The sequence below is a fragment of the Lepidochelys kempii genome, chromosome 7 (assembly GCF_965140285.1).
Source record: "Lepidochelys kempii isolate rLepKem1 chromosome 7, rLepKem1.hap1, whole genome shotgun sequence".
NCBI classification, from domain to species: Eukaryota; Metazoa; Chordata; order Testudines; family Cheloniidae; genus Lepidochelys; species Lepidochelys kempii.
Genome location: NC_136386.1, coordinates 7,469,869 through 7,494,432, shown reverse-complemented (window position 1 = coordinate 7,494,432; position 24,564 = coordinate 7,469,869). Strand labels below are relative to the sequence as shown.

The following is a 24,564-nucleotide window of genomic DNA, read 5'->3' as shown; positions in this document are numbered from 1 at the left end:
TTGAACTACTTGCATGACACTTTTTTAACATACCATCATGGCTTTTTCTAGGTGTGTCTCTGCAGAGTGGCCTTGTGGACAGAGCACTGACCTAGGTTTCAGGTGACCTGACTTCTATTCCCAGCTCTGGTACTGACTTTCTGGGACACCTTAGGCATGTCACTTCCCCCTTCCTGCACCTTCAAGACCCCATCTGTGAAATCAGGATAATGATACTGACCGCCTTTGGAAAGCGTTGTGAGATCTATGGATGAAAAATGCTAGATAAGAGTTAATTGTGCTCTTCAGTTTCTAAAACAGTTGAGCCAAGCAGCCAGTGTCTTGCTTCCTGCCTGAGAGTAAGAATCAAGGTGACATGTCGGAACTCAATGTTCGTAGCAGAGATGAAGCCTACAGGTGTGGTAGGAGAGCTGGCCTGGGAGCCAGGAGATCTAGGATTAATTCCTGGCTCTGCCATGGACTACCGATGTGACCATGAACACATTACTACTCACTGCTAGGACAGCTTGTAGGACTTTGGCCTGTCTGTCTGTCTGTTCCTCCTCTTGGATGGAGCTTCTCCCATTTATCCTTGAGGCGGCTCTGGTGCTTTCACCTGGTCCACACACAGTTTTTATGAATTTAACCAAACTAATTTTTTTTGTTAAAGTGGTACAGCCCCTGCTGTGGTCACAGTCCTGCTGGCAGAAAAGTGCCTTATACTATAGTTTATTCCTTAAATGTACCGGAATGAGTTATACCAGTATAATCACCAATATAACTGCACCCAAACTAGAGAGCTATATGTAGACTAGTTTTGAACCAGTATAGTTAAAATGGTATAAAAATTGTGTGTAGACGAGCTCTTTGGGGCAGGGGCTTCTCCTACTATGCGTGTGTAGCACGGCTAGCACAGTGGGGCACGGATCACAGCTGAGGCCTATGGGTGCTTGTGCCAGACGAATAAATGCTGCTGATGGTCCTGAGGTTCCGTTCCCAGCTGTGTCACAGACTCCATCTCTCCGTGCCTCTGGTTTCCCGTCGGAAAATGCGGCTCACTGTACCTAACGCACCCTTGGTGTCACGAGGTTTAATTTCACCTGTGGCGTGCTTGTGCTCCGCCTCTCATGAAAGATGCGATAGGTGTGCATATAATTCTCCTCCCTCAAGCTTAGCTCCCACTAGCTTCCGTGGAAGCTGAGCTCGAGTGGGGGCCGTGCCATTAAGTGTCGACAGGTTGGTATGGTGTTCCACGAATGCTTTTCAGTGTGGCGGCAGCTCTTGAGTGTGTAACGGGGGGGTTAACCGGACATGCTTTTCGTAGTGACTTTTGAGATAGGAACGGCAGATTCAGCAGACACCTGAATGTGGAAACATTTGCCAAATGATCAGACTTGTAGGCGAGTTGCGCTCTTGATGACAGGTAATTAGCTGGGCGTTCATACAAAACACCTAACTCAAGCCAGATCAAGCTAGTACATACTTCATCCTGAGCTGCTTGTTTAAACAATTTAATTTCTGTTTGTTCCAGACGACTGAATAACAATGAGCTGACAGCAATTCCATCCCTGAGATCTCCTTCTTCCCACATCGTCTCCCTCTATCTGTAAGTCATTGCTCCAGCATGCCTGATCTTTTTGCTTTCAACAGTCGGTTGTCATTTACAGGGTGGCATAAAGTGTTACTGACGGAACGCAAGTTCCGGTGCCGCCAGCTTTTGGGCTTTTATGTGAGCCTCCTGATACGTGGTGGTTTTACTAAAGCCCAAACTCCTGGAGTCAGGAGAACCTCAGCTCTTATTAAAGCAAATCTCTAGCCCGAGTGATCGCAGAGAAATGCTGGAAGATGTGACCTGAGTGCACCCTAAAGGCTAAAATCCGGAAGGCAAATAAAAAGAAACCAAAATTAATTAATTAATTAAAGAAATCTCAAGTGTTTAAGCCACTCATGATTTTGGGAGGCCTGACTTTTGACCATGGGGATAGCGGTAATACTGCAAGTCAGAGGGCTGTGCAGAGAACTTCCAATTCAGAGGAAGGGAAGCATTTCAGGAGTGGTAAACATCATGCAGGATAGTCACAGTCGGTAGTGAGACCGATTTTCAAATAAGGTGGAGCTTTCAGCCCCTGAGTCGCTGGAGAGAGAAGAGTGATGAGTAGGAGCATTCAGAGCAGCTGCCTTTTAATGAGCATTATGTAACTAAACTGGACTCTCATCTTCAGTTAGCAAACATTGGTATGAAAGTCTGAAATGTAACTTCTCAGGCATGGAGGTATTTCTCTCTCCCTCTAGTGATGGCTGGGATTACACATCTTAAAGGATGTATAAAGGGAAACTTAGCCCACTGCTCAAAACCTGCTTCCTGCATTCTGAGTCAACTCTAAAATTTGCCCAGGGAGCGATCCAACCAGCTAAATCAGCAATGAACCAGCAGCATCCTTTATCAGTGCATTGTGGCTGGCCAGTAGGAACACCTTTGTGTCTTAGGCTTTAACCTTGTGTTTGCCTCACCTGTGTTTACTTTTAAAAAACGAAACAGAATCAGCAGGCAGCACGGAGGGGACTTGGCTTAAAAATGTTGTTAATCATATTGCTGCTTGAGTCCGTAGCTCTGAGTTGTGTGCTGGCAGTGAGCCCTGTGTTCTGAAGGCAAAGCACGCCTGCTGACTGCCCGTCTCTCTTTTTAAGTTAACTCTTTCCAAGGTCAAGAAGGAGCTGTGACGCTTGACTGAGCACGGACTAGAGAGATGGTATTTTAGAAGGATTGTGTAGCTCTAACACACCCCTACTTTGTGTAAATGAAGCATGGGGTAGCTTGGGTTAGCATTGGTGTAACATTCAAAGGCCAAATGAAAATCTCAGAACGCTAGGGTGAATTAGTTCTCAGAAATATTATTTTATGGAGTCATCCAAAATAGGCAGCTGCCCTTTATCATCTCAACAGAGCCTATGGAGATGCCTCCAATTTACCAGAGGGCTTGATGGCCCAGTTCTGCTCAGCAGCACCAGTGTAAATCTAGACTAATACATTTCATGTGAAGTGGAGCTGCTCTGGATTTCAGTGGCTGTGACTGAGCAGAATTTGACACTGAGACTCTGAGCTTTGGTTGCTATTTCAGAATGTTTCCCTTCCTCCATCCTGACACCTACAGAGGAATTGCTAGACTGGAACCGTCTTAGAGTAGTGAGCCATTCTGTCTCTGAGGGTCTGTCTACACTGCAATTAAAAACACATGGCTGGCCTGTGTCAGCTGATCCAGGCTAAGGTGCTGTTTAATTGCAATGTAAATGTTGGGCTCATGCTGGAGCCCGGGCTCTGGGACCCCATGAGCGATAGCCTGAGCCTGAACTTCTACATGGCAATTAAATCGTGGCTTAGCCTGAGCATCTAAGTCAGCTGACACAGGCCAGCCCTGAGTGTTTAATTGGAGTGTAGACAAACCCTGATAAGAGATCACCCCTGTCTGCTGATTGGGGCAGGGAGGAGGGAGGGCGGAGTGAGGGCAGCTGGCTTCAACAGTGATATTGAGCATGTTCAGTCTGTGTGAGTATGCTTCAGTACAAGCCAAGCAACAAATCTGGGGGGGCACATGACCCCGCATTCCCCCTGCCCATGCGTCGCCTCTGCCTTCATGCTTCATTAAAAGATCCGGTAATCCCTCTAATCATAGGACTAGATCAAGGGGCCTCGAGAGGTCATCTAGTTCAGTCCCCTGCACTCATGGCAGGACAATTATGGAATACCGATAGCAGAAGTTTATTCCTAACCCTGTCCGTTGGGGGGTTGGTGTATGCCCATAGACATGAAGGTTTATCCTCACCCTCCCCTTTTTTTTTTTTTTTTTTTAATGTGGATGTTCTCATTATCCATATAGATAGCTAATGCTTTAATCTTTGAAAGTTTTTGGCCTCATTGATATCTTGTGGCCATAAATTCCACAGGTTAATTCTGTGTTGCATAAAAATAATTTCTTCCCATCAGTTGCCTTTCAATCAGTTTCATTGACTGTTCTTTGCTGTTGTATTAGGAGAGTGTAAATACAAGCACCAGATTTTATCTTCTCTGTACAATTCATTATTTTCTATTCCTGTATCATGTTCACTTTTTTTTTTAAAAAAAAAGGCGGAGAGTGGGACTCTTTATATTTTAATCTCTGTTCTCATGAAATTCTTTCTAGGCCTCTAATTCTTTATATTGGTCATCTGCGGATCTCTTCTGTTTATTGGACCAGAACTGAACAGAGGGTTTCAGGTGGGGATGGGAGATAACTTGTTATAATGGCATTATAATGTTATCAATGTTATTTCCTATCCTGTCTAAAATATCTGCTCTAGGAATTACTTTGGGGAAGTTCTGTGGCCTGCGTAATACAGGAGGTCAGTCTAAGTGATCACAGTGGTTCTTTCTGGCCTTGGAATCTATGAATCTGTGATTCTGTGAGTTCTGTAAACGCCCTAAGATTTGGGCTTCTTTTTGCCTGTGCTGTATATGTAACAGATATTTTCACCGAGTTGCCCACCTTGACTCTTACAGTTAATGTAGAACCCAGCAATGAGCATGAGCAGTAGCTTTCATTGTGCATGACCTTGCATTTGTAAACACTGATGTGCGTCTCTTCCCCTTCACATTAGCTGCTGTTCTGCCTTTTCCACTAGTGTCGGTACCACTAGGTGATTTTCCCTCCAGGGCCTAAGCAACTGTGAATGCTTTGAAGCAACCTTGCTCTGCTGAAAAAAATTACATTTATATTACTTAAAGCAAATGCAGAATAAAGTGAAACAAGTTGGCTCTGTTCCTGCCCTTCCATTAGGCTGTGTAAAAATATGTAAAGCAGAAGAACTTCCTCCCAGTCTCAATTCAGTTTGAGGAACTTAGCTTGAAATTGGCAGCCACATCTCTCTCTTTTGGCATGAGGTGAGTTTAGTTTTTATTTGAGATATGGTTCCTTTGAAATGTGGATACTAAGATCTAGTATTTGGGTTTAGTGCGCTTTTGCACATCCTAGGTAGGGGCAAAGCACTCTTCTGTTACCACCAGTCCTGGATCTATAGAGAGACCTTCAGCAAAATGGGTCAGCAATCACTTCTGGTTACTGGAAAAACGAGAAGGGTGCTGGCTTATACCTCAGCAGTTGTGGGTTGAAAGTTTTGCATATAAATTGCCAGCTTTCCTCAGCTGCCAAACATATATTACTCCCAATAGTTGGAGTTACGCTGCCTCTCTGCAATAAGGATCTTATTGTTTAGTCCGCTTAGGAGAATCCTGCAGGCAATTACATTTCATTTTAAGTTTTTATCACAGGCAATAAATGATCTAAAACTATGTTTAAAATGACCTGTGTTGATTGACATTACTAACCGATTGATTAACCATTAGAATAGATTACCAAGGGAAGAGAGACATTCTCCATCACTTGGAATCTTTAAATGAAAGAGATGCTGAAGTTCAACCACAAGTTATTGGACTTCATGGAGGAATTACTGGGTTACTGGCTGGTGTTCTGTAGGAAGTCAGACTAGATGATCGTAGTGGTCTCTTCTAGCCTTAAAATTGTAAATCTATAACTGGGAATGTTGCACAGGTCAAACCCAGAGTGAAAATTCAGAATTAAGGTGACAGGTTTCAGAGTAACAGCCGTGTTAGTCTGTATTCGCAAAAAGAAAAAGAGTACTTGTGGCACCTTAGAGACTAACCAATTTATTTGAGCATGAGCTTTCGTGAGCTACAGCTCACTTCATCGGATGCATACCGTGGAAACTGCAGCGGACTTTATATACACACAGAGATCATAAAACAATACCTCCTCCCACCCCACTGTCCTGCTGGTAGTAGCTTATCTAAAGTGATCATCAAGTTGGGCCATTTCCAGCACAAATCCAGGTTTTCTCACCCTCCACCCCCCCCCACACAAACTCACTCTCCTGCTGGTAATAGCCCATCCAAAGTGACAACTCTCTACACAATGTGCATGATAATCAAGGTGGGCCATTTCCTGCACAAATCCAGGTTCTCTCACCCCCTCAGCCCCCTCCAAAAAACACACACACAAACTCACTATCCTGCTGGTAATAGCTCATCCAAAGTGACCACTCTCCCTACAATGTGCATGATAATCAAGGTGGGCCATTTCCAGCATAAATCCAGGTTTTCTCACTCCTCCCACCCCCATACACACACAAACTCACTCTTCTGCTGGTAATAGCTCATCCAAAGTGACCACTCTCCCTACAATGTGCATGGTAATCAAGGTGGGCCATGTCCAGCACAAACCTTTATTTGTGCTGGAAATGGCCCAACTTGATGATCACTTTAGATAAGCTATTACCAGCAGGACAGTGGGGTGGGAGGAGGTATTGTTTTATGATCTCTGTGTGTATATAAAGTCTGCTGCAGTTTCCATGGTATGCATCCGATGAAGTGAGCTGTAGCTCACGAAAGCTCATGCTCAAATAAATTGGTTAGTCTCTAAGGTGCCACAAGTACTCCTTTTCTTTTTGAGAATTAAGGTGGTCATTTTGTCCTGTAAGAGAGAAACTGGATTACGCCTCAGTGTGTTGCACAGCAGCATATTCCTTCTTTTAAAGAAAAATAAATATATTCCTGTTTTTTTTAAATGTTTACAAATGTTTGAAGTGTGTTTACCTCAGAAACCTCTCAAGTAGATTGTGCATTGCATCAGTCTAAGTATTTTCCGGAAGCACATGAATGTAATATAAGAGCAATACTGTCATTCTAATAACCCTTTTGAATGGATCAAGCAGCTAATCTGTGCCTCTCTCCCTGCCTGAATTGGGGGGGAGGGAGGAGGGGCGGGGACAGGAGAATATAACTACCCTTAACACTGCAACATTGCTAAGAAACTCAGAACTAAAGCAGTGGGTAAAACTGCCCATGGCCAAGAATTTATAAAAGTGACTAATGATTTTGGGTGTCTCCCAGATTTTGGTGCCTAACCCGAGATACTTTTAAAGGGGCCTGATTTCCAGAGGGCGGGTTCAGCACTTTCTGAAAATCACATTCCTCACGTGTCTCGGGTTAAGCACCTGGAATCACTTGTCACCTCTGACAGTCTTGGCCTATGTACTTTGTGGCAGAACTTGAAATCATTAGAATGAACTTTGTATGTGTCTATCCCATCAGTATGTTTTCTCGAAGGACCTCATCCCAAATCTTTTATAGTTTACACAGGCTTGTTAAGTTTATCTGGTTGGTTTCTCACTTGATACAGGATGGACACCAAGAACAGCTTTTTCTTTGTTTTCTTCTGATGTGGACTGTTTCTGCTGGACCTGTTAGTCTTCTGCCTCAGAAAGATTTATCTAGGCTGGTACTTGGCATCTTTTAGAAATGTGAGCGTGGGTGAAAACAGGATTAGGTGGGACAGGATAAAAGGACGGAACCCCTTTTATTACCCTAGCACAGTGGTTCTCAACCTGTTTATCATTGTTGGCTGCATATGCGGCCCACAGAGTGTTACCTGGTCCACAGGTTGAGAACCACAGTGCCTCCCCACCTAATCCTCTCCACCAATCCCTATGCTCAGCGCCCTCCACCCAGAGACCCCTTCATAGAATGGGGCCAGGAGTGGAGAGTCAGGCGTGGGGCAGAGACCCCGACCCCGGACCCCACAGTGCGGGGCCGGGGCACAGCCAGGATCCAGAGCCCACTATGCGGCAGCCCACCCGCTGTCTGCCGGGACCTTGAGCCTTCTGTTTGTCTGGCAGAGTCAAGCACTGGAAAGTTATCAAATGCCTGAATTAAGATTGTCCCTTGTGTGTGTGTGTGCACTATGAAACATTATTCAATCACATAGCTTTTTTCCCCACAGGACTTCTATATCATTAATTAAATGTGTAGTTAATTAGTCTTAGGGTAGCCTTAATACTGGCATTGCCTAACTTTTGGCTTTACAACCCCAAGTTTAATCATAGCATATCTCTCTTTTGTGACAAACCTGAACTTCACCAACCTATGGAGAGGGCTGTAGTTCACTGAAAACTACCCCTAAGGACCTGTGGTGTTCATGTTACCTCGTCCCCATGTGACGTGTGGTATTACATGAAAAGCTTTTATTGGCAGGATGATTCTGAAACCATGCTGCAAACCTTCAGGTGTTGCAGGCTGGTAGCAGTGATACAAATAAATCACATGCAACAAATCAGTGATGCCCATAATTGTGGTGGTGAAGATAAATTGTAATATGGTTTAATTATTCATAGAACAGCCAATTCATTTGCCTTGCACTTTGAAAGTGTCGCCAAAGCAGTTCATCTCCCACAACAGCAGACATAAGGGCCTTGGTAAAGCTTTTAATAGAATAGGGTGGGTGTGGGGGGAATATCTGTGTATGAGTTACCAAATAAAGACAGCACCAGACATTAAGTGCAAACATCTGTTACATTATAACTCCAGAGCCAGAAAAGTCAGCTTTTAGGGCCAGAGTCTGATGTACGTCTGAACTAATTCTGAAATGACATTGGAGTCACTGAGTGCAGAATCTGTCCCGTAATTCCCACCACAGTTCCTAGATTTGAACGTTTGGGAGGTGATGGCAGGATGCGCTCATCAATGTGCTCTTAGCTGTGGAATGCCCTGGCCAACGTTCTGCTGTAACCAAGTATGTTAACACTCTGGTCCCTGTGTAAGACCTTTTGCCTTAGGCTTCTACCTGATGTTTCTCTGTGTGAGATGACGGGTGCATGGCTGTGTGACAGAGCTAGTTTTTAGCATTGGGGTGAGTCCTTTTGATGAAGTCACGGGGCCAGGGAAAATGATAGAGAACACAGAACTCCCTGTGGACTAGAATACACTGGATGTTGAGACCGATGGTCAAGAACAAAACCATTTTTGCAGTACTGTAGTGCAAAGAAAGAATAGGCAAAATTTTCCCTCAGAAACTCAAAACAGCCTAACAGAATGACCTTAGCAAATAGAAGCCCACTCATTGCCAAGGCTGAAATATCTCATGCTTATTAGCACAGAGGATGATTTTTCTGGAAAGTTCGGATTGGCTGAGAGGAAGAGTGGTCTCATGATTACAGTGCTAATCTGGGCTGAGGGAGGCCCCAAGATCAGTTCCCTCCTCTGCCACAGACTAAGTCTTGTGTGACCTGGGAAAGTCACTTAGTTCCCCCATTTGTACAGTGGGAGTAATAGTATGTGCCTACCTCACAGGGGTGTTGTGAGGTGTTCAGGTAATAGTTATGGGGGGGCCATATGAGTACACATGGATAGCCTGAAAATAAGGGCTTACACAAGTGCGGTAAATATAGTGTACTACTGTGGTACTGCCTATGGTGGTTGTAGTCATCCTCCGTTGGCTAAGAATCAAGGAGGCTCACAGATTAAATACATTAAAATAACTTTCATTTTTTCCATTGTAACTCATCTAAAACCCTAAATGTCTCAAAACAGAAGTGGGCCGTGACCTGGACCATTCAGCTGTCTGTTGACAAAAATAAAGCTGTTTGAGCTAATCTGGCCCCTCGACTTTGCTCAAAGTAAGCACGGAGGACGAGGAAACCAGAGCAAGGATTTTTTTTTGGAGCAAAAGAGTGGAAAACAGGATTAGCTGGTTCATAAAGGACACAGCAGTGCTCTACACTGTATTGACGAGTGAAGGAACATCACTCGGATTTCTCTGCTGCCAAACTGAGCATAAAACTCTTGAAAAATCAAATTGCTTTACAGGCTTATTAATGGAAAGATCAATTCATCTTAAATTGTAATTAAACAGAGCGGCCTAATAGAGGAGGGTAAACTATCTTCTGTACCATGGGCAAGATATATCTCGTAAAATAAAGCCCCGAATAAAGGAGGGCAAATAATTGGCAATTAGGATTGGTGGGGGACAAACTAGACCTATGAAATGCCCTGCTTGCTCAAGAGTGTCTCTGAGCACCAAGACAGTCACTAAGGTTCATTGTGAAAAGATTCATAGATTTGTAAGGCCAGAGGGGACCGTTATGACAGTTTGGTCTGACCTCCTGCATAACACAGGCTAGAGAATCTCACCCAATAATTTCTGCATTAAGCCCATAACTTCTGTTTGAGCTAGAGCATATCTTTTAGAAAGACGTCCGGTTTTGATTTAAAGTCTCAGAGGGACGGAGAATCCACCATGTCCCTCGATAAGCTGTTTAAATGGTTAATTACCCTTACTGCTAAAAATTGGTGTCTTTATTTCCAGTCTGAATTTGTCTGGCTTCAGCTTCCAGCCTTTGGAATTTGTTATGCCTCTCTCTGCTGGATTAAAGAACCTTTTACTATCAGAAATCTCCATCATGGATTAATTGGAAGGATATTGAAGTATATCTTCCCCCCCCCACCCCCCAGCTTCTGTTCTCTCTCTGTCTCAGCTGAATACTTAAGAAAGTGGCAAAGGTTATAGTAACACCATTTTTACTGCCTGCTGCTCTGCTGTCTTGTCATACAATTTGTAAAATCAAATACTTGTTTCTAATGTCACCTAAAGTTTAGTTGGCCTTCATCCATAGGGGGTGAATATGCACTGCTGCTTTAACAGAAGTGGTGCAAGCAAGCACTGTACTATCCTGTTTGCTGGAACCAAACCTAATCACTTAATAAAACATTTCCAAAATTCTTTCATTTTATTCAGCTGCTCCGAGTACTTGATGTCACTGAGTGCCTAGCACAACGAGGTCTATGACTAGGCTATGCTAATACAAGTACTTAATAATAATTGAGGCAAATGATTCTGACACTACTTAGCTTTGCTAGGTAAGGCAAGGAAAGATGGCCTTGTGGTCTAATTCCTGGCTGTGTCACAGACTCCCAGTGGTGACTGTAGGCAAGTCATTTAATCTCCGTGCCTCAGTTTCCCTCATCTGTGGACAGGGATAACACCATTTCCCTACTTTACGGGGCTCTGTGAAGATAAATGAATTAATGTTTGCGAGATGCGTAGATACTATTGTGATGGAGCTATGTAAGTACTGTGACAAAGTTCCTCCTCTACCTTGGTGGGTCTTGCACTTATTGGTGGATTTGCTTGCCTCAGAGGTTTACGGCAGCCCTCAGTTTGGCTACTTTTGTGGCTCAAATCTGCCGTTCACTCAGATAACCTCATCACTGGCCAGCATGGGGAAAAAGAGAACAACCCCCCACAGTCTCTCCTGATCCACCATGTAGGTTGGGGAACAGCTCAGAGACCTCCTCTCTGGTGGAACCCACAGTCCAGGTCAACTCCTCCTGTGTCTGAGCAGGAGTTGGGAGGTTTGGGGGGAACGCAGGCCTGCCCTCTACTCCGGGTTCCAGCCCAGGGCCCTGTGGAGTGCAGCTGTCTAGAGTGCCTCCTGGAATGGCTGTGCGACAGCTATCTGGTGTCTGATAACGCACCTCTCCCTAACTGAAGTGAGGTCCTTTTTAAACCCAGGTGCCCTGATTAGTCAGCCTGTCCTAATTGATTCTAGCATCTTCTTAATTGGCTCCAGGTATCTTAATTAGCCTGCCTGCCTTAACTGGTTCCACCAAGTTCCTGCTTGTTCTGGAGCTGCCCCTGTCACCTTACCCAGGGGAAAGGGATCTACTTAATTTGGGACTAATAGATCTGCCTTCTGTCACTCTTCTGTAGCCATCTGGCCTGACCCTGTCACAGTACCTAGATAAATGGAAGACTGGTCTTCCTGTTTTCACTAGATACCACTTAGAGTGTGTCCACACTGCATTGTAAACTTGGGTTGGTGGGACCCGGGCTTGTGGACTCTGTTCACAAATCCACACTGCATTGTAAACCTAGGTTTACAGTTGCTGGACTCTGGACTCGCAGCTGTGTTATCACATCAATGCTGCTCTGCACAGACCTTTTGACTTAGATCTGTGGCTTGAGCTGTGTCTACACTGCAAAATGACAGGTCTTGGACCCAAGTATCAGCGGAACTCGGGCTCTGACCCCTCCCCCTAGCAGGTTCCTAGGACCTGGGTCCTGAGTGCTTGCTGACCCGAGTCAAGACTGATTTGTGTGTGGATGGAATTGGGGGTTGGGCTGAGTCAGTGCCCATGCTTAGTGTGCAGTGTAGACATACTGTTAGAGGTCTCAGGAGTTGTATATTGTGATCTCTAACCTTAACTGAAGGGGGAGGGTGGTGATTCTTTAGCAAACATTTATTATTCCAGTTGTTAATTAGCTATTGAGTTAACATACAGACTTTTTAACAGTGTGATTAAACCTCCTTCCCCGCTCCATTGTTCAACTTTCTCTTGACTCTTGTGAGGACGCCATCCTCCAGTGCACATAACACGCACGTTTCTTATGGCAAAAACGAAGCAGGAAAAAATGCTTAAAAAGAAAACCCCTTTGTCTTTATACATCAAAAAGAAGGAAAGAATCCAGCACACAAGCCCAATTTTTTTGCTCTTTTTGAGTTGTTTCTATCATCGTAGATCCTAGAGCCTTACCGTGGACCAGGATCCCATTGTGCTATGTGCTGTATGAAAACAGAACAAAAAGACGTTCCCTGCCTCAAAGAGCTTCCAATCTAAGTGTAAAACAAGAGGCAGCAGGTGGGAACAGACAGATACACGGGAGTTCAAGCGTAACAGATGACACAGACTTTGCCCCAGAGAGCATACAGTCTAAAGTTAGTCAAATCATGACTCATTAAGCAGCTGTTTTGAAGAGTTTGCAATCTGCAAGTCATCTTTCCATGCGTAAAAAAGAATGACCAAATAATTAGAAAGCCAGAATGTGGGGAAAATCTCTGTCAGCTCAGTCTTCATCACTGCCTGCAACTTTGTCATCTAAATTATCTTTATTTCTTAATTATGAGTACAAAGTTCTTTGTATCTGTCAAAAGCCAGAAAAATAACTACTGCTTTCAACTTACTATTACTTGTCATTTTCTCAGAATCCTGCCCCCCCCCGCCCCGACATCAGCACTTGCTTGTATAAAATCATCTCTCAACAGTTTAAATCCCCGAATTTGCATTTGCTTTGCAACATTAAGATACTTTTACCATGAAAGAATATATTTCTTAGGTAGCTGATTGAATTATATTCAAAATGAAAAACTATTAAGTGTACAACAGAGTATTTGCCTGCATTCTCCATTATAGCCTTAACTAAAACTTTAAAGCTCTGGGGTGACAAAATGCCTCCTAACCAATTAAAGGCAGATCAGATTGAAATACAAAATTCTTCCCAACAGAGCAGGTTAAGTAGAGGCTACGTCTCTACCCTCTATCCTCTCTTTTAAACCTTAGACTCAAAGATTGACCACGCAAGACTTACTCCTTAGCAATTTCTGTTTTACAATGAATTACATTTTCTCAAATGAGAGTACTGGAAAATCATTTTAAACCATTTGATCCTGCTTTTGTAAAAAGCTAGGTCTTTTTGCACTTCGCCTTCCATCCCCATCTAGTTCATTAGAGATTGTAAAATCAGAATTGAATTTTTCATCCATTTTTTAAATGATGTAATCAGAATAATTCCCTCATTCTACAGAGGAAAATGTCTTTTCCCACAGGATATGCTTGCCCAGTGATGATGATGGCACCCAGTACTGGACATTTTCGGCGAGTGGAGGAGCTGATTTGACTATGCCAGAGTCCAGGGTTAATCTGAGATCCTAGATGCCAAAAATCGAAACCAGGACTGATGAAAGTATTCCTGACACTCTGGCCTTTATCTTCTCAAATTTAACCCTGGATGGCAGCCTTAAACATGACACGCCATACCAATATAACAAGAAAAGGGACCCATTAGTGCAGGAACTTTTAGAGATTCTGCCTGCATGAAGTGGTAGTTACAAGATCCCGTGACTTCTTCAGATGTGAAGTTTGAGGCCATGACTTCTAGGCTCTGGCTCAAAAGGACCAAATGTTGTGTCAAGAACAATGAAGAGGAGTTGAAGATTTTGTTTCTGGCACTGCTTAAAAGTAACACTACAACAGATAAACGAAATCCTTAGAGAATTTACTATTCTCTAATATGGCTTGATTCAAAGCCCATTGAAGTCTGGGTTGTGGGACTGTTTCCATTGTGTTCAATGGGCTTTGGATCAGACCCATGATTTGCATGTGTTGGCAAAGAGTATCTGTATGCCTTCATTGTGATCCTTCTGCGGGCCAGAGATTTTGACTTCCTTTTGAGGATAGCTCTGAAGGAGAAATCTATTCGCAGGAGGAACAGTTTGTATGTCTTCCAGTTTAATAAAGAGCAGCTGAAGGGAACCTCCCCCTGCTTTTGAAATGCAAAGGGATTGCACTGATATAGGAACAGAAGTGGCCTTGTTGCTTCCCAGCCAAACTCCGAGTTACACACACAAATAGCTCTTGCATTGGGGGTAGATTTAAGTCTGTACATCTGCTGTCTGAGTGATGAGAAGGCCAGATGTGCACAGGACAGCGACGCATTCCACTATCCTAAAACCCGCTGCTTCTCCCTGTGACACTATTGTTGCTGAGACAGTTCACTATACTAGTGTCACACTAAAAGTTCCCATTTCTTTCTCTGTTTCTCTGCTAAACATTCATGATTTCAGTTTACCTATGAACTTTTAGACACATTGCTTCTGAATCCATGGTTGCACTGGCCTTCTAGTGCTCTCTCCCCAAAAACAGCTGGGAGAAATATTATCCTTGTTAAGGGGCAACTTCTTTGGGCCCTGATCTTATTCATGCGGGTGGGCCCTGGCATGCACCCAGAGTCCAGTTGAAGTCACAAGACTCAACATACATGCAGGACTCTGCCCCTGCATCTCAGAATGCTATACTGGGGACCATGTTGCATAATAATTTGCCTTGGGTAAGTGCATGAGGTTCCATTGAAATGACTGGATTTACACCCAGTTGCACCAGTTCCAAACTTGGCTCAAAGTGACTGAGGGCCAATTCTGCAGTCTTTATTCAGATGGTTCTGGCCCCCTCCCCCATCTCATTGCCCGGGAGAGAGGTGCTTCTGTATGGACTGCCAAGTTTGATCATCTCCATATAGTCTGTCTCACTCCACTTATTTTTGCTTCATCAATATTTAAAGACTAATAAAAATGAATGTAGGAAAATCAGGCTATTTATTATGCACACTTCTTACAGGAGTAACATAATGTATTCTTAAACCCACCTCTTCTGTTTGTTTTGTTCGGAGTTCATACTAGGAATCTGGTTTGTAAAGTCTGTTGGTTGTTCAGGCCAACGTTTGCAAGAGCCTTGCCCAGTAAAGGAAGTTGTCATTAATCATGTTCTCCCAGACACCACGAGAAGAGACGCTGTTTTGACTTTTCTGTTTGGTTGTTGGAACCGTTCTGATCATTTGCATGTCCTCTTCAAGATCGCAAATATAATGCGGACACATGGAAACGGCAAAGGAGCTGAGTCTATTCCAGGGAAATGAGTAATCCTTCCTTTTTAGAAAAGCAACAGCAGTGAAACAGATCTTCCTCAGGCCATGGCAAACAGAGCAGCAGAAAGAAATCTGGACAAACTTAAAGTGATGTGCAGGCTAGAAGGAGGAGGACAGAGATGGGGGTGTTTCCTGGATTTCTGTTTAACTCTTAATGTTGCTCGAGTAGATTTTAATGGTGAATGCTCCTCTTCTAAGGGGGGATCACCATCGTATAGAACAATAGGAACTTCGTTTTCTGCACATGGAAAGCCATTTTGAGTAGGCTATTTGGTTTATGTTGGACTAGGTCTGATCTCAGTGCCATGCCTTACAATGCAGGCCAGGTTAGCTTCCTTCTTGTTTTGGATGGAGGGATGATGGTCTTATGGGGCAAAGCATAAGATTAGGAGTCAGGACACTGGAGTTGTTTTCCTTCCTACAATACGTACTCACTGTGATCTAGGACCAGGCCACTTAACTGAGCCTCAGTGTCCCCAGTCTGTGAAGTGAGGATAGTATCTACCTCTATTTCAGGGTAGAATTAATTCATGAAGCATTTCCAGATGCTCAAAAGGTAGGTGCTTTGCAGAAGTGCAAGTTATTTGTCCACGATGACATTGCACGGGATGTCTTCCCGATTCTTTCCCTTGCAAATCGGACATAGATTAATCGTAGGAGTAGTTTGTAGTCATGGTCTTCTGGTAAAAATAACCTCATACTTGGATCTTGGGATAGCCAAAACTTACTACAACTAATATCTGCTAGTACGTTGTCTGTCTAATATAATGGCAAATATCAAGTAAAACACATCACTATAAAGAGAATTGTTGTGTTAGTTGCTCAGCGGTTGGACAGATTTAAACCATAAATAGTTGTTGAGTTAAACCAAAAGCTGCTTTTTTGTTGTCTTTTAGCACATTCAAATTGCCAGTTTGGACTGAGGTAACTCCAAACTAGTTTGCTCGAGGGGGAGTGAGAGCAATGAAAGCAGGTTAAATGCTGTCTAGATACATACTTTGTGTGTGGTTCCTGCCTTTTACAAAAGATCTTTAACTTCTATTGGTGTATATATTTCTAGCAGTCTACTTTAGGATTGCAGGATGTGAGTATTTTCAAGAAAGCTAGTCAACATTTTTTTCCAGATGGTTCTAATTTTCAGCCTTCAAGTGCTAGATAATATTCACTCACTTTTTATTTTTTTATTTTTTTTGTTGTAACAAAACTAGTTTTGGGGGAAAGAGAGACTAACGAAACGTATAGTATTTATGTAGCCTATATTCAGGCAGGGACCAGAGAGGTTAAAGCAAGAGTTGGAAGATCACCATTATTTGTAGAACACAGTAACACCCTGATGCCTTTACTAGCACTCCTGGCATCTTGATTGTCAACATTTTGAAAACACCACGCTTTTGGCTGCCTGGAAGTATTGCAAAAGGCTCAAGAACTCAACCAATAGGCAATATGCTTGAGGGTCTGTGTTTACAACAGGGATGAAACCATTTCGGAAGTCCTGCTCTCATCCTTTAAGGACACACAGGTTGGAAGGTACCCCCTGATATTTAACTTTGTTTACATGAGTGTTTGTACCATTCTTACCACTGGCAGCATTAGCCATGGTGGGAAAACTGGGAAGGAAGTGTAGACACAGCCCCATATGGTTGTGCTATTTAGCAAGGCAGTCTGGGAAAGCTAGTGGATTCTGTTTTGTAGCTAAACAGGAATTGATGCTCCATACTAAGTAGACTGGCACCTTTTACCTGTGTTAAATTCCCCAAATAATTGCAGAGATAAACAAGAGATGATCGTATTAAATGTTATGATCTTGCCATTGTAAAAATAATCCTCGGGGCGGGGGGGCATCTGAGTGCTGATTATTAAGGACAAAATGATCCTTCGTGAGTACAGATGAAATGATCGTTTAAGAGACCATTCTCCCATCCAAGACTGTACATAACTCTCACTGTTAGCGGGAGTTACACCACAAGTATTGATTGGGAGAAAGAGGTTAGTAGAATACACGGTCTGCCTGTTAATGTTCAGTTGCATATTGGGGAAGGTAATGAACACAGTCAGAAAATCCAGCAAGTAAATAGGCATGTGTGTGAAAAGAAATCTGTTGTGCTTAACTGTGAAAGAAGTGAGCATTTAGGAGTAAATCTGAAATATACACCATCTATACTTGTTCATTAGCCAATTGGTTTATAAGCCGACCCCCCAAAATGGATAGGTAAAAATGGCAAAAACTCTACGGCCCTTTTATAAGCCGACCGTATTTTTCGGGGGTTGGCAAACTTTGGCTCCCAGCCCATTGGGGTAAGCCGCTAACAGGCCAGGATGTTTTGTTTACCTGGAGCGCTTGCAGGCACGGAGCCTCTCAGCTCTCAGTGGCTGCGGTATGCCGTTCACAGCCAATGAGAGCTGCGGGAAGTGGCAGCCAGCATGTCCCTCAGCCCGTGCCGCTTCCTGCAGCTCCCAATGGCTGGGAACCGAAAACCGTGGCCAGTGGGAGCTGTGCCTGCAAGCGCTTCAGGTAAACAAAAGGACAATGTATTAGATGTTCAATTCAGTAATTCAATAGAGCTTAAAATCATCACATTCTGGTGTAGACCCGTTGATAAGCCGACCCCCGCTCTTTAACGCTTCACCTTTTTACCAAAAAAATTCGTCTTATGAACGAATATATATGGTGTATATGTGTGTGCGTGCGTGCATGCATGTATGTACGTATATTTGAGGGACAGCAGACAAAACAGAAAATGTATGTAGGAGTGATGCTGCTCAGGCTTAAAAGGATAACTTGTCTCCACTCTCCCGTTTATTGCAGTCCATAGATTGCACTGATGAGGTTGCTGAATGGGATGACTGTTAGCGTCAGGGGAAGCAAAAGGCCTTTCTCCCTGAAATCGGTAGGGTACCACGAGCTAGAAACACTCCTTGGCCATGTTGAACGTAGGGATTTCTCCAAGCCCTAATCTTGAAACCATTAACTTACTTTCTTTTCAAAATAAGAGGAACCAAAGAAGTAAACATTTCTTTTAAAGAAGGTGAAGAATTGTACTGGATTAGTTGCTAGTTAAGTGTGCACCGGTGACTTCCACGCTCCCCGGTGGTGTGTCTAGGAAGTGGATGGAGGCATATCTCTGTTATAAGCCTGGGTTAGTACAATACCGATTTTGCTTCAGATCTCTAGTTTTGAATTCACTGAACCTTTTGGACCCACTTTTTTGCAGAATCCTTGCCCTTACCTTTCCCGTTTCAGTGTGTTGTTAGAAGGCAGGATGCATGGATTTGTCAGTTTGGGGCGATTTCATTAGCCAAGAAAACAAATGTGAACATTGCTCTTTGACGCAGGAGCTTTTCCTCTTGAAGGCTGAACGGTCTCAGCTGGGCTGTAGAAAGCCCACCAGGGAGGTCTGCCCAGAGGCTATCCGCCTGCCTCACAGCCTTGCTGACAACACAGATAAGCCCTTTCAGCAGAGCATGAGTGTGTGTTATGTCAAGACAGACTAGCCAGCCGGCATCCTATCTTCTGGGTTTCTAAAGTGTTAACAGGAACCTTGATTTAGGGGTGTTTGTCAATAACTCGTTTCATGTCTTCAAGGGTAAGATCCATGGCTGACTGGAGTCAGCAGGAGCTGCATCAGTCCCTACGAGACTAGACAAAATGTTGTGGTACCAGCGTGTCATTGCTGTCTCAACTGGTTCCTGAGCTGGGGTGACAGAATCCTCATTAAATCCACGTGTTTTTATTGTAATCCAATCAAAGATGTTAGTAAATGTGCTAGGCCAGTGAGTCAAACTGTAGCTTGCAGGCAGACACGGTGTGCGATTTCAAGCAATCTGCTTGTAATTAGCATTTGGATGAATGTCCCAGAGTCTACAGCAGAGCTGTGCAATTTGGTTTGTGCTTAAAAGTTACTCCTCTGCCCTTGATTTTCCCCTCCCCAACCCTGTAGAGGAGGAAGAGCAAAAGCAAAACAATGCAAGCCCCCAAACACACACACTGACTATTCTGACAATAAATCGAAGGGGGCCTTAACTTCTCGACATTGCTCATTGCTTTGGTATGTAAAGTAAAGCTGAAAATAGTGTCATGATTTAGGGGTACTGTTTTCAAAAGCGCCTACGACCCAATGACTTTCAATTGAAAACTTTACCCTATGTGACCTGTGAGAGGATCGAGAGGATGATGCAGGCTTTCCAGCTTTGAGAGTGGGATGTGGTGGCTTCTTTTTGCTCAGAACATCACTGGGGATGATTAGATTTGTCTTTTCACTCGGACTAGTTCTTATCAACTCTCAATCTGCTCTGCTCCTTTTCACAAATCCACTTTGTCTTTGAGGAGATCAATGATGATGATTGTTTTTGGCATCACAGTGGGTGCCCAAAGGCCCCAGGACTGATCAGGGCCCCTTTCTTGCTAGGCACTGGGCAAACACATTGAAGGAGACAGTCCCTGCCCCCAAGAGCTTACTGTCTGTAAAGGCAACAGGTAGAGACAGGTATTCAACGTAGGAGCAAACAAATCAGGGCAGTCCAGGCTGTTTGCATGTATGTGTTTATATTTTTCATTTATATCACAACGTCTTCATTTTATGGGAGTTTTCAGGGGACGGGGCACTCAGGTTTGAATTGTGGGAGGAGAAGGGATTGTTGAAGTAAAAGGTGAATATATCGGGGCAGGAAGAGAGAGAAAAGAGAGAGAGAAAAGAAAAGGGAAAGAGAAAAGCTAGAAGGGCAATGGGTGGGGGTGGGCAGTTGAGGGGTTGCAATGGGAAGGGAAGTGGCAGGATGATGGGGGAACAACCACTAATGACAATACAGCCAGTAAAGGGAGGAGGGCGGGGGGAAAGAAATGTGAAGTCCAGTCCTCTGTCTTGAGTGAATGACACTGTCAAGAAGCCGTGAAGGCTCCTCCAGGCTACTGTTTTCCACATGGAAGAGGGGAGACTATTGGATCTAGTGCCACAGCAAGACCCTCTGGGTCATGAAGAAAGACAGGAATTGGGCCAGGAAGCCCTTAACTTACTCCCTGAACCCTCAGCTGCTGAAGGAGGAGCCCTGAGGAACTTGGGAATTCCATATCACGCCCCAAAGTGAGGCCGGGAGACCCCTATGTGGCCCTCAACAACATAGCACATAGGTGACTCTCCAACTATAAACAGCATCATCTGTATCAAAGACATACAGTTGGTTTAGCCCAGCGGCTACATCGACCTGCCTGCTTCACCTCAAGCTATGCCCTGAAGCTGGCCAAACTGTGACAAACCAAGGAAGTTCCACAGATGAGTAGCCTCTGGCCAAGAAGTCCCACCACCTGTCCTGGGAACCAGCAGGAGAAGCAGCCGGCCCCTCTTAAAAGGGTCACAGGGAGAAGTCTCACAGCTTTGTAGATCATTTTGAAAACCTTTTGAACTGCACCTGGAAGCCACAGATAGGATGGTGCCCAGGGGTTGGACTTACGCAGTTTGTGGAGATGTGACCTTCACCAAGGACGAAGGGCATTTTACGTGGCCTCTATACTAGATCTATACCCTTTGTGAACGTGTAACTTTAAAAGAAACCAGAGTACTGAAATCACAATATATAAGGTATCTGAAAGTCAGCAACAAGTGTCTGGTGTTTGTGGAACAGCTCTGTAACTAGTGGGACAGTTGCATGTGTGACACAGGCTGCCTTGTCTCGAGACCTCTTAATTTGCTTTGATGTCATAACTGGTTTTGTAATCTGCTAGGCAGATAAGACAGTCTCTGTACTGAGAGACTAATACCCTAATTCTGCCTATCCCACATGTTTTACTCTCTCAATGGGAGCAGTAGGATCAAATGCCGAAGGCATAGGAAATAGTGTGTTGTAAAAGATATCAAAAATCACATGATGGCTAGATCAAAAGTCTGCTGTGAATAAATGCAGATCAAAACCAGGAGGGAATTTTTTTTAAACTACATCAGTTGTATCAATGTGCTCAGGAAAAGACCTTGTGCTCTGACGTGTCCAAGTTCCAAAAAACCTTAAATGAGTGCTGAAAACGCAAAGGATCCAGGGAGTAAGACTCTGAGTTCTTCTCATTTACTTGTGAAAGATTTTGTCTTCTAAGTTTTCATCAAGCTAGCTTAGCTTTTTTCTTAACACACAGAATCTACTGGCCTGTATCCTGTAAAACATTGGCTTAAGCAGGTTAGCATAAGTATAGTAGGCCTGTGTCCCTTAGCACAGATAAAATGGCCTGACAGTTACCCTAGATTTTGAGGAACTTGGAATAGCTTGCTCAATAGACGGAGTTGGTATCTAATGGTACCAGGCAACAGAAAGAACGCTGAACTGATACTGGGCTTGGATATTTTAGGACAGAATTGTGGGCAGATGTCTAACCATGAACTTGCTTGAGCAATAAGTGACATATATGATGATGAGTTAAATGGCATTAATATGTTAACCTACAGGATAAGAGCACCCCAATACCATGAGGGTGAGAAAGTTGGATTTGGACATAGAAGCCTGGGCATCAGAATGAATATTCATGATAGTGTTCACACCTAGTAATAGTGCAAACCACCATAAGTTAGTTTCCCATAATTGACCCTTCAGCTCTTTATTGTTATCTACCACCAATCTTTGGGCTTTGGGGAATCTGGACCATTGGACTTATTCAGCATGCCAGAGACAGGGCTGGTCCTTTGTCTCTCACCACCGGGCCCTCAAGAAAAAGCATAAGTATGAGCATATGCAAGGAATGATACTACAGATATCCCCAATACTGTATTTCTTCCTATCTGGTTAGATGGTTTGGAGCTTTTCTGTCTTTACTAATAAATAGTTTTAATAAAAATCGCAAAGCCTTTTGCTTTGTCCTCAGTGTGTGTCCTTGCCATGCAACCCGAGGTTCCTACAAGATATTGAACTTGGTTTTAGCTCTGATTCTGGGACAAGAACCCTGTTACCCTTAGCTCATTAATTAGCATTGATTAGCAATCAATACAATTATTATTACCCCTTAAAGGATCAGGCAACAGCATACACATACAGTGTGTTGGGGTTATGTCCAAGGGGTTGTTGTGGGGTACTTCAGAATGCCCGCATCTGGGTGTGAGGATTAAGTGATATCAAATGAGGTGTGAGTTCACTGAAGAGCTAGAGGAATCCTATGCAATGAGGTGGAGGCAGAGCCCGGGAGACTGAAAAAGACAGATACATATAAAACATGAAGGGCAGGTCTACACTGCAGATTGGCATCAGCACAGCTGTAGCGCGGCTGGTGAAGATGCTCTAAGTCGACGGCAGAGAGTTCTCCTGTCGGCTTATTAACTCCGCCTCCGCTCTCCCACTGACATAGTGCTGTCTACATGTGGGGATTAAGGTCAGTATAACTATGTCGCTCGGGGTGGGGGGGGGGTGGATTTTTCACACCTGGAGCAACGTTGTTATACTGAAGTAAGTATGTAGTGTAGACCAAGCCTAAGGTGTTTGCTGAAGGTCAACAAAAAGATGTGGAGTATTTGGGTGGAGTCTGGTTGGGGCTGTTACTGTGCCCTGATGGGAAAAGTTATCAGATTTATTAGAGAGGACACCAGGAGGATTTCTCTGCGTTCTGTAGGCGTCGGTAGAGAATGGTGCTTTTTCTGCTGAATTTTTAACCCAATCTGTGGAATACTGTAGAGGCCTGGTAATTCTGTAGGGCAATGTTTTCCATCAAAGGGCTATTGTCTATTGAATTCTATACTCTCTTTTCCCGCAGGGGTATTTGTTCTGTTATTACCAAGTGTGGCCTTCCAGTGGGTCTGCCATTTTAACTTTATTTCCTGCTCATTAGTTTGAAAGTCGAGCATTGTGAACGTGACAAAGGCAGTGTTAGAAGAATGACCGGCCACCTTCACTGAGGTATTTAATCAATCAGTGTCTTAAGCCCTGGCAGTTGTGTACAGTTCCTGTAGCCCGATGTTAAAATGATTTAAAGTTAGTAGTGCAGAGCTGCAGCCGGGCAACTGTGTTCGTTCTCTGAGCACCTCTTAGAACCAGGCATGCTTTTCAAGTTGGTGGGAAGCTCCACGTGTTGAGATGTTGGCAACCCGGTAGGGCTGTGAGCTGAATAAATGTGCACTCCGCTGTGTGAGTTTGCCCTGTTGACTGTGGGAATACACATGGGGGCCCCCGTCATCAGTTGGACATTGGAGGCTCCCTGTGAAACTGTTTGGCTCAAGGCAGAAGCTGAGGTAATGCAACTCTTAAATGAAGTAATCTCTAAGCGAATGTGTGCGCGCACATACATGGGGCTGCCGAGCCAGAGCTAGTTAGCTGTTGGAGGTGGGGATTTAGACAAGAACCTGTCTGTGCCTGTGGAAATGAGCTGGAAAGGGATATCCTACAGATGTGGTGGTTTGGTAGCGAGTTCTGTTTCTCTGATCCCTGTAATGCGAAGAGGCTCGCTGTTGTGGGAAATAGCATTAGGGAGCAAAACCTTTTCAACCTGGGGGAGTTTTCCATCTTCAGCTCAACAAACCCCAGCCCATCATCTTTCTTTTCAAGTCACGCGGGGCTGGATGAGGAACCCTTTAGTCACACTGGTCTCACACAAGTAGACCCATTGACTCCCCTGGAACAGTTTGTGTGAGTAACTTCCTTCCAGTGTGGTGGGGGCTCATACCCTGGCCCTTCGCTGTCTTGCCGAAATAGCTAACGTGCTGTCTACTTGAAGGCAGCTGCCTGGCTATGTGCAAGGGGACAACCAGGAAAATCCCATCTCCCCAGCTGCTTCCTGGTGCTAAATGTCCCCAATCTAATTTTCTGAAGTGCTGGGTGCCCAAATCTCCCGTGGACGGCAGCCCAGAAAGGAACTTGTCTCCTGCTCTTCCTCCTGGGTATTTTTGGGTTGGTTGGCATTTATTTTTTACTTGCTCTTTACTTCAGTTAGCAGCCACTCTAGGAAATGCACAGGGAATTACCAGAGTGCAGTAAGACAGGGGTACAAAATGCCACTTACCAGTGAAATGTAAGATGATGATGCTAGGGGTCCGACTTATGAGGGGCTGTGATATTTGATGTACCATTGGGGTGTGGGCCGATGTGAGTAAATCTCTCACCCTTATTGTTGCAAAAGCAACATTCTTGATGGGACAGCGAAGCAGTGTAGTTTTCCTGCTTTGGCACATGGAGAGCATTCAATTATAGAGCTGTGTCTGCCTCAGGCCTAAATCTGGCCCCAGCATGTAGATAGCCTGTGTCCTCTGGAGCTGAGGCGGTGGGG

At 44.1% G+C, this 24,564-nt stretch overlaps 1 protein-coding gene across 2 annotated transcripts in view; it reads left to right on the top strand.

Moving 5' to 3' along the window:
* LRIG1 (leucine rich repeats and immunoglobulin like domains 1) overlaps window positions 1-24,564 on the top strand; it is a 128,053-nt gene that overhangs the window by 58,203 nt on the left and 45,286 nt on the right. For both annotated transcript variants that reach the window (XR_012159755.2, XM_073351038.2), the window contains exon 3: window positions 1,511-1,585. Coding sequence is in view for 1 of the 2 variants with exons in the window: in XM_073351038.2 (XP_073207139.1) it covers window positions 1,511-1,585 (75 nt within the window). In the remaining variant the exon portion in view is untranslated. The remainder of the gene's footprint in view (window positions 1-1,510; window positions 1,586-24,564) is intronic.